Source organism: Pleurodeles waltl, chromosome 8 (genome assembly GCF_031143425.1).
Source record: "Pleurodeles waltl isolate 20211129_DDA chromosome 8, aPleWal1.hap1.20221129, whole genome shotgun sequence".
Classification (NCBI taxonomy): Eukaryota; Metazoa; Chordata; class Amphibia; order Caudata; family Salamandridae; genus Pleurodeles; species Pleurodeles waltl.
The window spans coordinates 828,918,927-828,933,765 of NC_090447.1; the positions used below are offsets into that span (position 1 = coordinate 828,918,927).

Consider the following 14,839-nt stretch of genomic DNA (forward strand, 5'->3'; position numbering starts at 1 on the left):
TGGGGCTCATCACCCTCCTTCCACTTATTTCCAATGTGTTTTGACCTTCTCTTGAGTGGGGGGTGCTTTTATAGGAAGGTTGTCCTCAGTATGGAAAAAGGAGAACCTCTTTTAACATCGATTAGCGTCATAGAAATCCTTTATAGAAGACATTTTATTGATATAGAGTGGGCCAGATGAAGAACTTTCCCAATTTCCAAACAGGCAAAACCAGAGGAGTGCAGATATTCAATTCCCTATGTCATACAATTACAAGGAAATACATATTTTGAATGTGACCTTAAAATATGAAGCAGGACAGTTGTACCCAACTTTGTATACTAAAGATACGGACTGCAATTCTTTTCTACTTTACTCCAGTTTTCACCAAAGAGACTTAAAAAATTATCTGCAATACAGTTAGTTTCTGCATATCAATTGCTATAAGAAAGATGATTGTTTTAATAATTCCATTGAGTTGGTGCACAAACTACAAGCAAGACATTACCCCATGACACTTTTGAAAAGAGCAATGAAACATCCCTGGTACACACCACAAGAAACGGCCCTTGCAAGCTAAATTCTAGAAGGATAATACTCGATTGGTGTGTGTAACAATTTAGAAAACAAGCAGGAATATGATTTAAAAATTATCCAAAACGATTGGACTATCATTTCTGGATTTCTGAATTTACGTAATTTCAAGAACTAACATTGTTTGCTCTCAAAAGGATAAGAATATTCAGGATGCTATTGTGTGTTCGAATACTCAAAGACACCGCAAAGAAAAGACATGTGAAGCTTCCTTTGCCTCCTTTTAATCAAAGGACATCATAAATGCGGGAACTGCCCATCTTGTGCCAGTACAGTTGAAGGAGATGAATTTGTATATAATAATCACAAAATAAAACATAAGGAATTCACTAACTGTAACACAAGGAATGTAGGCCAGATTTACAAGAAAATAACGAAGCACAATGGTGCACCCCGTTTTCTCCCCTCTGCGGCGCTAAAGTTGCTGCTGAGTGTCAGCGTAGCCCCCTTGCGCGTTCTTGTACAAAAAAAAATTTCAATGGCCTTTTGCTCTTTTTGTGTGTGCTGCAGAATGCAGCACACATGGAATGTGCAAAAAAGGAGGAGAAATGAAAGCATTTCTCCTTGTTGTGCCAAGCAAATGCCACCCCTGGGGTGGCGTTAGATTTTGGAGCTGCCTCAGTTTACAAAAACTTGTAAATGTGGGGCAGCGCCAAAATGCAATGGGTGTTACTGTAGCACTCCCACAGTATCACCCATTGCACGCTTCTTCTACACAAAGTGCTGCGTGTGAAGGGGCCATATTTGCAAGGTGGCATTAGGCCACAAAAAGTGGCCCAATGCTACCTTGTAAATACAACACAGTGCATAACGCCACCGGGGCGTCACTAAAGGTGTAAATCTGGCCTGCAGTGTTTTGTGTTATCTGTCCCTGTGGTAAGGCATATGTAGGAAAGACTAATCAGGAAATCAGAAAAAGAATAGAACAACACAAATTGAGAATCCGACATCAAGTACAACATGCACCTTTTGTTCAACACTTTCAAGAAATGAAAGAAGAAGTTGATTTTAAATGGACCATTTTGCAGCATATCACAGATGAAAATGTGGAAAACATGCTGCTAAAAACAGAGGCATGCATGATACTCAGTCTCCGGGCCACAGAAAATGGCATGAATGAAATGTCAGAAATAAATATTGCCCTTGCCTGAATAATCGACTATCACCCCAATAAGATCGGTTGTTGGTGGGATTGTAATAGCACTTTTTGTTGCAGGACATGGGACTGGTACAAGGTTAAAGGAAAATGCTAAACAGGAGAATGTTATATTATGTAACAGCACAGTTATACTTTTTCCAGCATGATTCCTTTAATGTGTTGGGACCTTTTCAACAATATTGCTCTGCCATTTTGAATTAATAGGCACACATACAAGAAAGTTCCTATGTTAAGGATGTGTGCACATTCAAGCTCTTCATAGAAAATCTATGGTATGTAACCTAATGTATTTATCAGTCCCTACAACTCTCATGTATGAGTACATTATGGGTTTGTCTGACAAGGCGTTCTTTTGATCTTTTTGTAGTGTCACATGACAGTAAATTACTTTTCCTACCCCTAAGAAAACCTTCATATAATAACATCCCCCAGAAAAGGTCAAACACATTGGAAATGAGCAGAAAAGGGTGATGAGCCCCATGAGGGTAGAGAAATAGATTGAAGAAACAGTACCCACCACACACGTGGAAGGGCCTTATTTGAGAAAGCTTCACCCCATCCCATATGGGCCTATTGACTTTAATATTGTTCAAATTGACAATTATATGTTGGACACTTTTTAATGTTTTTACTGTGAAATAATGCATGTGTATAATGCACATTTTATGTGCATGTGAAAGTCTTTTTTATGACCCGGTTATTGATTTCTTATTTTTCAAGTGGGATTCTTTTGTGGTATTAGTCATTTATTTCTTTAAGTATGAGTTTGTTTTAAGTCTTTAGAGAGTGGACATAATATAAAAGCAACTATATTTATTTAAAGGGTATTTAATGAGGTATTATATATTTTATACAACATACAAAGTTTCAAATGCCTTTCAGGATACACAGGGAATGTATGAGTGATGTGAATATAAAATACAAAAACATTTGGTAGTCATATACCCAAAGTGAATATGAGGTATATTATTATTAAGGTAAGGTGAATTGATGGTTGATTGGAGCACCATTTTGCCTCAAATATATATATGATCCCAGACCCACATGCTTAAACTGGTGTTGGTAATTTTCTAAAAGTGAGATTTTCAAAATTGGTACAGTAAATCTTACTTTAACATTAAAGAGGATTTATCCTTACAATTCCATAGGTACTTAACATGACAGGGCTACATCTTCTCAATCAGGAATTACACTTTATTAAATATAATAAGGTATCTAGTAGACTTTGCAGTAGTGGAAATATATTTGGGAGTTTTTCACTACCAGAACATGTAAAACTTAAAAGTATATGTCCTGCTTTTAATTGCATAGCAGCCTGCCATATGGGCTACCTAGGGACTATAGGGATTTAAATCTAGTAAGAGGAGAGTTTAAGGCTTTGCAATGGGTTTTAAATGCCAAGTTGACAGGACAGTGAAACTGCACACACAAGGTCTGCAATGGCAGGCCTGAGACATGTGTAATAAGCTACTTCAATGGGTGAGGCAATCCGTGCTGCAGGCCCACTGGAAGCATTTACTTTACATATAGTGCACTTTACTAGGAACCTACAGTATAAGTAAATTAAATACGCCAATTGTGGATACACCAATGCTACCTTGATTTAGGAGAGTGTGCACATGCACTTTAGAACTGGTTACCAGTGGTAAAGAGCCTGCAGTCCTAAGGCCAACAAAAATCATTCAGCAAAAGTGAGACAAAGCAGGCAAAAAGTTTGGGGGAAGACTACCCCAAAGCTGACAGGTCAAACACTGACTGCTTCTCATGGGAACAGTCCAGCCCGGACTGCCAAGTCATGCAGCCTAGGACAGGTTTCACCCTGATAAGGGTTCATCAGCCAGGTAGAGCTTTATTTTAGTGGCATAGTGAGCATGGGACCCATGTCTGGACATACCCGTTGCACTTAGGGCATAAATTGCAACAAAGAGGTAAACAAGGGAATGAGTGAATTAATCTTAGCCACTGCCAATTGACCGGGGCTGCATTCAAATCCATCGTTTTGCACCCACCATGCCACCTCAGTTTGGTCCCAGAAAAACTGAGGTAGCATGGTGTGCAAAGTAATGAGGGATTGAGATGCAGCCCAAAGTAATTACCAGAAGCTGAGATTAATTTAGGCATTCCATCCATCACTTTTTTATACTTTAGTATGTTGCTCTAAGTGTGACTGGTATGACCAAAGGTGCGTACTGTGCACCCTGTGTCACTGGAAGCAAGCTATACCCTGTTGATGAGTTCAAAGCAAGAGTGAAGTTGGTCCTGACTTGTTTGTGCTCTGGTTCAGGGAGTACCTGGCTTAGCAGTTCAGGCTGGACTGTTCCCAAAGGAGCAGGCTCAAGGCTGATTTGAGTATAACTTGGGCCAAATAGAGGTGGCCTGTTGTGCAAAATAATAATGGATTGGGATGCGACCAGAGTTATTAAAAGTTTGCAAGATTATATTTAAGTCTTCCATCCATCACTTTTTGTGTCCTTTGGCATGTCACCCTAAGTTGGAACAGGTGTGCCCGGATTTGGGTTCCTTGCACACTGTCAGTGGAACCAACCTATACTCGGCTGATGAGCCCATAAAAAGGACGAAAACCAGTTCTGGGTTGCTTGTGTTCGGGTTTAAGGAGGTCCTGGCTTGGCAGTCTGGGTTGAAATGTTCCCATTGGAGCAGGGTCAGGACCGATTTGCATATGGCTGGGTCCAATCCTTCGATAACATGGTGTGCGAAATAACGATGGATTGAGTTGCAGCTCGAGGTAATTACCAATTAATGTGATTAATTGAATCATTCCATCCATCACTTTTTGTGTACTTTAGCATATTTTTGCTACATCACTCTTGTAGCACTATAATCCTGTGATCGATATTCTAACATAAAACCACTCCTTATTGCTTCATTACTTCATTATAGCTCAATTTTAAAGTAATGGCATGTTAAATCTTGTGATGCACTTCATTTGAAATGATATATAAATTCGAAACAAATAAATACTTTTAAATGCCTTTGCATTTTGAAAGTGCCAGTGTCAAGCAAATACTGTCAGAATAGCTCCAGGTATGGGTTATATCACTGTATTGAGCCGCCATCACTAATTCCAGGAGGGCTTCTTCTAACTTTAAGTTATTCATTCTTAGCTTGTCAAGTCACAGATATTAGAAGCAGGATCGAAATCTAATTCTATGGTTATTTGCGCGGTCCTGGGCATGCGATTTAACCTTTTCCGTGCACCATGCCATTACGAGTAAAACCCCAATTAATGGAACGAGGAGTTACTGTGTGGGGCCGATTTTTCTTGCTATAAAACCAGACAGAATCCCCTATTCCATGCTAATTATCAGTCCGAGCATGGATTCGTTTTGTTCCATCTGACTTCAAATCTGGTCTTATCTTTAGGTCTGTTTTCACTTTTTGTTATTTATTTGGTGAAGTTTCAGTGTTTTGAGACAATTATTTTTTTTTTGTTCTGAAAAAACGAAAATGATTTTTGAACACACGTTAGCACATACAAAAAACCAACATACCTTCATGGAACTTGATTTGACTGTCTTCTGGGGATATGAAGTGCTTCTTCGCAATCTGCACAATTTTAGGTAAGTCATACACCGTGACCGTAGCTCTTGGATATGCCAAAATAAACTGCCTTGCTAGAGCTCCTGTGCAGCCTTTTAAAGGAAAATAAAACCGATGAGAAATGTTAGTATTTGTCTTAATATGTCATTAAAGATCCTTGTGTGTCTGGTGGGAATAAATAGACACAGTCTTCATTCCCTAAAAAACAGAAAAAACATTAACAAGGTTGTGATTTCAGCAATGGGCATTGTCCCCTAAACTCTAAATTAATCACTATTAATGTTCTTCTTTCTTGCTCTCTTCATTTACAGCCAGGAGCAAATGACAAGCAAGCTGCAAAACAACAACCAATTAAGTACAGCTGTCTGTATGGTGTATTTATAAAGCACATAGGCCCAGATTTAAGAGGGCCTAGAGCCTCCTTGCGCCACATTAGCATAATTTTTAATGACACTAACGTGGCCCAATGAGGCCAAATTCGCCACACCATATTTACAAAGTGTTGCAATCTATGAGATTCCACTGAGCCATTTTTAGCAGCTATTTTTAACTCCTGCATAGAGCAGGAGTTAAAAAGTTAAAAAGGGGCGTACCATTGTTCTACTCTGCAGGAATAGAGCCAGAATTTTGGTGCTAATCCTGCACAGTACATCAATGGTGTCAAAAATCTTGATGCTAGGGGTGTGACCAAGCCACTGACCGCAATGGCCGTGTGGATGTGAAACTCCTGTGGCAGCTCCCAGAAAACTTGCTGGAATGGGCGGCCACAGCACAGAGGAATGTCTGTGAAGGTGGGGGAGTAGTGAGGAGGAGCAGGGGCACACGGGGAGGACGTAGCTGACTGGTGTTGTGGTCTGCGGCTGCTGTGTCTGTGGTGGCTAGTGCCTGTCCGGCCCTCATGCCTTGGAGGCCCGAGAAAGCACGGGCCTCGGGTGAGCCTGAGGCGCAGGGCCTACCAGGCAGTGCGGTGCCACCCGGCACTATTGGTGGTAGGTCCCACCCCCACGCACAGAACGATATCTGGGTAGTGTTGGCCACTCTCCCTGGACTGAGGTCGGTGACTTCTGGGCGGTGCGGCCCTTCCGGCCACTATGAGGACGTCGGTGGGGCCCCTACTCACCCGCTTGTGGAACAGAGGGGGCAGGATGGACAGCTGATGTATGCTCTTATGTTGCTGTTGTGCTGCTGGATGGGCCGCGTCCAGCACGATTGGTGTGCTGGCCCCTGGTCTTCCCCTGCTGCTTTGCTTACATGTACAGCGGAGAGCCTACCATTGCAGAACTGGATGGAGGCACCACTCACTGGGGCTATTTCGGTGGGACGCCTCGACTACTCTACATTACAGCACTGCTATCTTTTTGAGTGCATGGTTGAGGAGCATCCATTTGGCTGCATGGTGGTGATCTTGTGCCTGGGTGGCTGCTGTTTTTTCCGGTGGTGCGTGGCTTGAAGGTGCTTGGAGCACTTGGCGAGACAACTGTGGAGATTAGGGGCCTTTGTGCCCAGGTGGCCATTGGCCGTGGTGGCCCTAAACAGCGTAAACTTCCATTCGAGAAGCGGAAACAGACTGACATGGCTGCTGCGCCTGTAAGGGATGATGAGGACGCTCAGTAGGTTCCACTACGCGATCAAGCAGTTGGTGCGGAGGACATAATGGCTGAGTTGCTCACCAGGTTCCGAGCCATTGGTACCAGATCTGACTCGTTAACCGCCAGATTGGACAACGTGGGAAGCAGGCTGGATAAACAGCAGACTCGCCTGGAGGGAGGGGAAGGCTGCATCTCTGCTGTCGAAGGTGGGACAGCAACGTTGATGAAGCGCCTCGAGAAAGTGGTAAGTAGATTGAAAACAGTTGCTATGAAAAACGAAGATTTGGAGGCCCGGGTGCGCCAAAATAACCTTTGCATCACCGGAATCCCTGAAACTACTGGCACTGGCCAGCTGGACCTGTTCGTTGAGAACCTTCTGGTGGAGCTGCTGGGACGCCAGAACTTCACCTCAATGTTTGTGGTGGAGAGGGTGCATCGTACCTTGGGTCTGTTGCCTCCCTCTGGGGCGCCGGCCTGCCTTATCATTGCACGTCTATTAAATTATAGGGACCTCGATGCTGCCCTTCACCTGGCTAGGGAAAAGGTCCCTTTACAATATCAGGGCACCACTGTGCCCCTTTTCCCCGATTTTACACCTGCTGTTCAGGATGCCAGGGGGAAGTTTTCTGAAGTCAAACAAGGGCTCCGAAACCTTGAAATTTGTTATGGTATGATGACAGTGGAGGTGGATGCTCAGCTGCACTACTTTGACAATCCCGGCTACCCCATAACGTTCTGTAAACAACACCCTAGGCATGGCACGTCACCTGGCGGTGCCGCTCAGGTGCACAGCGATATGGATGCATGGCCCGCTTTAAGCATGGAACTGTTCCCCGCAGAGTAGATTAGATTGGCCTGCCTGGAAGTCTCCTCCTACTTAGTTCAGCATTGTTTCTCCCTTGATTATACATGATAATTAAATTTTCACTGCTTTGTCACCTTTTTCACAGGTTTCTTATATAGACTGCCCATTCCCATTCCAAAATATAATTCCTATCTGCGGTCTGGGAGTGCTTCGCGGGTGCGTTGCCATGCTCGCATGGTTAATACTGAGTTATTTGTTGTTCTATTGGAAATGTCCTTGTTTGGGGTTATGTGGGTTTCCCTTGGCAGTTATAGGCCGGGTGTGGGAGGAGGGAGGGTTGTTTTCTTTAAATGGATTGTATGTTGGTATGTTGTTATGTTATGCACTGCAGGCAACTTGTATACTTTTCTCTCTTATAAATGACCACCTGCTTCCTTCAAGCGAAGGCTAACGCCCCTACGGTGAAAAAGTCCCGGGACCTAACACTTATGTCCTGGAACATACGTGGCCTCAATAACCCCCCCCCCAAAAGCAAACTGGTGCTGTAATCTCTCCACAGACACGGGGTGCAGGTTGCTTTTCTGCAAGAGACTCACCTCTCTGCCGGCGCTGCGCCCTCCTTTGCATCCACATGGGGCCCCTATCCTTACTTTGCTAGCTACAGCACCTATTCCCAGGGGGTATGCATTTTGGTGCATAAAACTGTACCGTTTAGGCCACTATCGTCCTAGTCAGATGGCAACGGTAGACATGTAAAGGTTGGGGGCTGCTTGACAATATTAAGATTTTTCTTGTAAATGATTATGCACCGAACATTGACGCATCTGAGTTTTTTCATGACCCCCGCTCCCACATAGATCACTTTGAGGTAGAACATATTTTGCTTGGAGGTGATCTTAACATGGCAATGGATCCAGCACTAGACCCCACCTCTCATGCCCCAGCATCTAGGCCCCATTCCCTCCGAGCCTTGAATGACCTCTGCAGCGTCTTTGCTCTACATGGCCCTTGGAGATTGCTTGGTACTGACGCCCTATTCTACCCTTTTTGGTCAGCGCCCCATGGCACCTGTTCACGCGTTAACTATTGTATCCTTACTAGTAGTTTCATGCACTGGATCACAGCTGTCAAGCATCTACCCCGCACATTGTCAGGGCATGGCATGGGCAGCAAAAAAACGATGGATTTAGGCCCAGATCGTTGTACTGGGGGTGAATGTTTGACAATGTTCAGCATTCCGTCCATCACTTGTTGTTTTTGCATTTGTCGCCCTAAGTGGGAAGGGTATGCCCAGACGTGAGTCCCTTGCTCACTGTGCCACTGGACTCAAGCTAGCCGGCTGATGAGGGGTGAAACCCCGAAACTGGTCTCAGGATGCTTGTTTCCGGTCCAGGGAGGACCTGGCCTGGCAGTTCGGGCTGGACTGTTCCCATGAGGAGCAGGGTCAAGACTGATTTGCATATGGCTGGGTCCAAACTGGGGTGGCATTGTGAGCAAAAAAACAATGGATTAAACCCATATCTGTGACTGGGGGTGAGTGTTTGCATTGTCAGCACTCCGTCCATCATCCTTTTGTGTTGCTAAAGCTGAAAAGGCATTCACCCTTGCTGTTTATAATAGCAATGGATTCTCTTGTGTGCCATTTACAGAGGGGCACATACAACGAGGACTACAGTTTATCAGTGGGCCGCAATTGGTATTGCTGTATGCAGACAATATACTAATATTTGTCCACCACCCTGCCACTAATCTTAAACCTATATTAGATGAAGTAATCCGCTTCTGTGAATTATCTGGGCTGCATATAAACTGAAACAAATCAGAGCTTTTTCCGCTGACAGACAGTACCTGTCCACCTACAGTTGAGTTTCCCTTACGATGGTGCGCCGATTCTGCAAAGTACCTCGGTATTCATATTCACAGAGACAAGAAACAGGTGATTCATTTAAATTATGGGCCAGCAATGGAGAGACTGTCTGCTCAGGTGGACAGATGGGTGAAACTACCACTGTCTTTGGCGGGCCGTATATCAGTTATTAAAATGATGGTTCTACCACAATTCTTGTATCTCTTTTTGAACATTCCTGTTCCACTAACAAACTCCTTTTTTGCGACACTCCAAGGCTTGCTCATTTGGCTGGTGTGGCCGGACGGGCATTCCTGTATTTGCTGGGAGGTCCTCACTCTTTCTTATGAGCGGAGTGGTTTTGGGGTTCCCAATCTTCAGCTCTACTGTCTTGTGGCAAAATGTCAGTATTGTTATCACTGGTATCACCCTGGTGCTCGCCTTCCATATTCCATCCCAGAGTGGGATTTGTCAGCTCCTGTCCCACTGGACGCCCTCTTGCCTGGGGGAGTCCCTCTGCACTGCAAAGATATTCAAACTCTCTCTACAACTAGCTGGGCGTGGTGTAAATTTGCCCACCTACTTCACTGTGACACACTGTATTCCTCAGCACTAATATATCCTTTCTTACACATTCCGCAGGATGCACTTGTTCAGCGAACATTACAAACGTTCAAACTCCAGACCTTCGGGGATGTCTTTCCGAATGATCACATGTCCTCACGTACTACAGATACCTGCTTTACTGATGCCACCCAATTACAACACTTTGTACTCTGTTGCCTACAAAGCGCTTTATGTGAACGATACCCCACCTACCCGTTGGCTCTGGCTTTCTTTGCACCACTTACCTTGGTCACCAAAGCGGACTCTGGGGTCCGATTGGTCTCCAAACTATATTGTGTATGTATTGCGGCCCTCCCAGTCTCAGATGCTTGACTAAGAGAGTCCTGGGAGAGTGACCTGGGACGTCCCCTTTCACAAAAAGTTTGGAAGGCGTGTTGTGCACAGAGCTGGTTTGTCTCTCTTAACCAGCGCCACAAGGTAATCCATTTTCAATTCCTGAGAAGAGCTTATATCACCCCAAGGGATACGGCCCACATCGACCCAAGCCATTCCCCCGCCTGCCTCAAGTGCCATTCACCGACTGCAGACTTCTACACATGATTTGGATCTGTCCAAATATTAGACGCTTCTGGTGTTAGGTGTATGATCGACTATCGATTATTGTGGGATGGTCTCTCTGTCCTGATCAGCTTATGGCTCTTCTTGGTTACACTGGAAATATACTGAAGGCTATCAGGCGCCTTACGGTGTTTCGCTCTTACTGGCAAAACAGGAGATAGTGCTTCTATGGGGCACCAAATACACACCAAATCCCACTTCCTGGTTAACAAGCCTCACATATTGTGAAACTAACAGTGAACCTTATGCCTTGCTACAGCCTGCAACATCTAGGCCTAAAGATATTTGGCAGCCACTGAGGGACTACTTGAATACACTTGTCACCTCTCCACCATCCTCTCAGTCCGCTATGGAAGCATGAACATGCTAACCCCATTTCTTTCCATGACACCGTTTCTCCCTCTTTTCTGATTAGTCATTTTGTAAACCATCAAACTGCTCATCCTGTGTTTGTCAGTAGCAGTAATACTTGTAATCTGGAATGATGATTTGCTTTTTACAAGTGGAACCGTTTTTTGCTAGAACTGCATTGCTTTCAGTTTGTTTTCTGCTGTGTTTAAAAAATGATAAATACAATTTAAAAAATAAATCTTGACGCTATTGCCCATACCCTGCACCATGGTGTGCTGTATATTAAATACGGTGCACACATGGTCGTGGTAGGGGGTACTAAGGGGTGCAAGAAAAGTGGCTCTGCATTGGATGCAGCACCACCTTTTTTAAATTCGGGCCATAGTATGCCAAAAAATTCCCTCTGGCTATTGAGAGAAACAATGACAGCAGGATTCTAAACTGGAAATCAATAGGAAGATGACTGGACTAAGAATGGTCAAGTTTTCAATGAAGGTGACAGCATTTCAGTTAAGTGGAATGATAGACTCAAGTATCTGTTGAAATGTTGTGTGTTTTATGAGGTCTTTCTATGATAGAAGAAAAGTTTTGCAGTAGCCCATTGTCTAGTTATCCTTTAAAACAGTGGCAATGTGGATGGAGTAAGCTGACAGGCATGTTGTAACTCACAGAAAAATGGTAATTGGTCAAAAAAGGCACAGTAAGTAAGAACAGAAAAAATGTGGATATTGGTGAAAATCTGCCAAAGGAGGGCAGGATGGTGCTGCTTATGTAACCAGAGGTAGCAAATTGTGTATGTATGTAAGTATGTGGTATTTATACAGCATGAACCTAGACCGAAGGCAGTGAAGAGCTGTGAAGGGTGAAGGAAAAGATACAATCAATGAGTGACTGGTGGGGAATCTGGATTCTGAAAATGGAGGTGAAGTATCACTTTATTGTGAACATGATGTCTTTAAAAAGTGTTCCTTAAGCTCAACCCATATCTGGAGTAGTGTAGGACGGCTCTGAACGAACCAAGGATATTGTTTCAGATCCTGGGTGCATAAAAAGAAAAGATATATTGCCTTTTTTATCTCTTTTGCATTTCTTCATCTCTAGTTTGAGGGTGCCCTGGTCCAATCAGTGTCAGGGTGTTGTGGTCATATTTTTTCAGTGCTTTGATGAGGCGTGCTGTGGCGTATGGGATGTTGTTTAAGGGACCAAGTGCGTGGTGCAGGAGACTATGGAGCCAGAGCCAGAGCAGTAGCAGTTCCAAAGTGATGTAATGGTTTCACTGCCTTTGGAGAAAGCTGATACCCAGCAGTCTTGTTTTTCTTGGTGAACTGTTCCTTGAGGGTGAGGTTTAGGGCCAGATGTAGGAAACTCCAATTTTGCAGCTTGCAATTTGCGAGTCTGACCGACTCGCAATTTGCAAGTCGCAAAATTGGATGCAGAAAGGTGTCTCAGACACCTTCTGCGACTCGCTATGGGGTCGCAAAGACCCACCTCATCAATATTCATGAGGTGGGTCGCAGTTTGCGACGCCATAGCGAGTCCCTGGACTCAAAGGGATGGTGGCCTGCTGTAGTCAGCAGACCTCCATGTCTGTGACTGCTTTTTCAATAAAGCAGTTTTTTTTCACATTTTGCAGCCCGTTTTCCTTAAAGGAAAACGAGCTGCAAAATGAAAACTAAACCGAAACCGTTTGGTTTCGTTTTTTTTAGAGTAGACATTTGGGGGGTCATTCTGACCCCGGTGGTCTCAGACCACCGGGGCCAGGGTCGGCGGGAGCACCGCCGACAGACCGGCGGTGCCCCGCAGGGCATTCTGACCGCGGCGGTTCGGCCGCGGTCAGATGCGGAAAACCGGCAGTCTGCCGCCGGTTTTCCGCTGCCCGTGTGAATCCTCCATGGATGGGGATTCTGACACCCCCTACCGCCATCCTGTTCCTGGCGGGTCTCCCGCCAGGAACAGGATGGCGGTAGGGGGTGCCGCGGGGCCCCTGGGGGCCCCTGCAGTGCCCATGCCAATGGCATGGGCACTGCAGGGGCCCCCGTAAGAGGGCCCCACTATGTATTTCAGTGTCTGCTATGCAGACACTGAAATATGCGACGGGTGCCACTGCACCCGTCGCACATACCCACTCCGCCGGCTCCATTCGGAGCCGGCTTCCTCGTGGGGAGGGGTTTCACGCTGGGCTGGCGGGCGGCCTTCTGGCGGTCGCCCGCCAGCCCAGCGGGAAAGCCTGAATGGCCTCCGCGGTCTTTCGACCGCGGAGCGGCCATATGGCGGTTCCCGCGAGGCAGGCGGCTACCGCCGCCCGCCTCACTCAGAATCAGGCCCTTAGAGTCCATAGAACCACTGCCTGCTCTGAAAAAATATTTTTTTCGGCATTCACAAAGGGGAAGGGGTCCCATGGGGACCCCTTCCCTTTTGCGAATGAGTTACCACCACTGCGAGTTGGTTTGTGACCTCATTCGCGGTCCCAAAGCAACTCTGAATGGCGATGCGGTCGCAAATAGGAAGGGAACACCCCTTCCTATTTGCGAGTCGCAATCCCAAATTCGACTCTCAATTTGGGAATGAGCATCGCGTTCGGCCGTTTGCATGCCGCAAACTGCGTTTTTCGCAGTTTGCGACATGCAAACGGCTTCGTACATCTGGCCCTTAGTCACTTGGGCCCGTATTTATACTTTTTGTGCTCTGCATTTCTGCCATTTTTGGACGCAAAAGCGGAACAAATGTACAAAATACAATTATATTTTGTAAGTTTGAGCTGCTTTTGCGTCAAAAAATAGCGCAAATGCAGAGCAAAAAAAGTATAAATACGGGCCTTGGTATCCAGTCGAAACTTGGGGGTCATATGTCAGAATATTGATTACACAAATATTGTATTACAAGAATATATTAACAAAATAATCACAACTTGGAGGTAAGTACATGTTGGAAAAAATAGATTTACTATTCTTAACGTCACATATCCGTACCGAGAACATATCTTAAGGTACACATAAATGGATATAAGTATAATAAACCTATCCTTAAATATCTTACCCTGTTATTTGGCGAACAATATTATTGCTGCAATAATCTTGTAGTGAAATATTTAAAATTCAATATTCCAGTACCATACCACCTGGAAGACAGTTATCAATAGGTACGTCTTTGCTGGTCCCAAAATTTCACTGTATTGGCATGTACCAGTCCACTGTCTGTAAAACAACCATGTGCATTTCGGGGCCCTCTAGGCAGGTACATTGAGACAGGAGAATTTACATCTCAGTGACAGGCTATAAGTGCACAGTATTTACCGGCCTACTGCAACTACTAAGCCACATCAGTGAATTGGACTCATTGGTCTATGATGGGAATACATTTAAGACTTGTGGCCATGCTCACATTTATCTATTTGGGGTGTGGGCTTTTATTGTGCATGCTTGTACTTACTGCAAATTAGGTGCACCAGTGATGGAGAGAAACACAAAATCTAAATAGATTACATGGGCCTCTGTAGGGACATAGTGAAAAAGAAGTGCAGATTGGCCATGTGATGAATTGTGTTTTGACGCCACTGTTAAGGGTGTAAGAGACAGTGCGACGATTCAGCTAAGAGAATGAACTTTCATATAACTAAGGCCCACACAGCTTGGACATCAATATTGCAAAGTTGTAAAGAATAGCTTTGATGCACTGCAAACTGTTGCAGATCAAACACTAGGGGGCTAATTTACCGGCGGCGTGCACCGCTGGTATGTCACTTTTTGTGACGCACTGGTGGCGCAGGCTGC

The 14,839-nt window shown here is 44.8% G+C and overlaps 1 protein-coding gene across 1 annotated transcript in view; it reads right to left on the bottom strand.

Annotated features, from left to right (window-relative positions):
- Window positions 1-14,839, bottom strand: part of LOC138250335 (acetylserotonin O-methyltransferase-like) — a 962,469-nt gene that overhangs the window by 343,726 nt on the left and 603,904 nt on the right. The window contains exon 6 of the mRNA XM_069205108.1: window positions 5,245-5,385. Coding sequence (XP_069061209.1) covers window positions 5,245-5,385 — 141 coding nt within the window. The remainder of the gene's footprint in view (window positions 1-5,244; window positions 5,386-14,839) is intronic.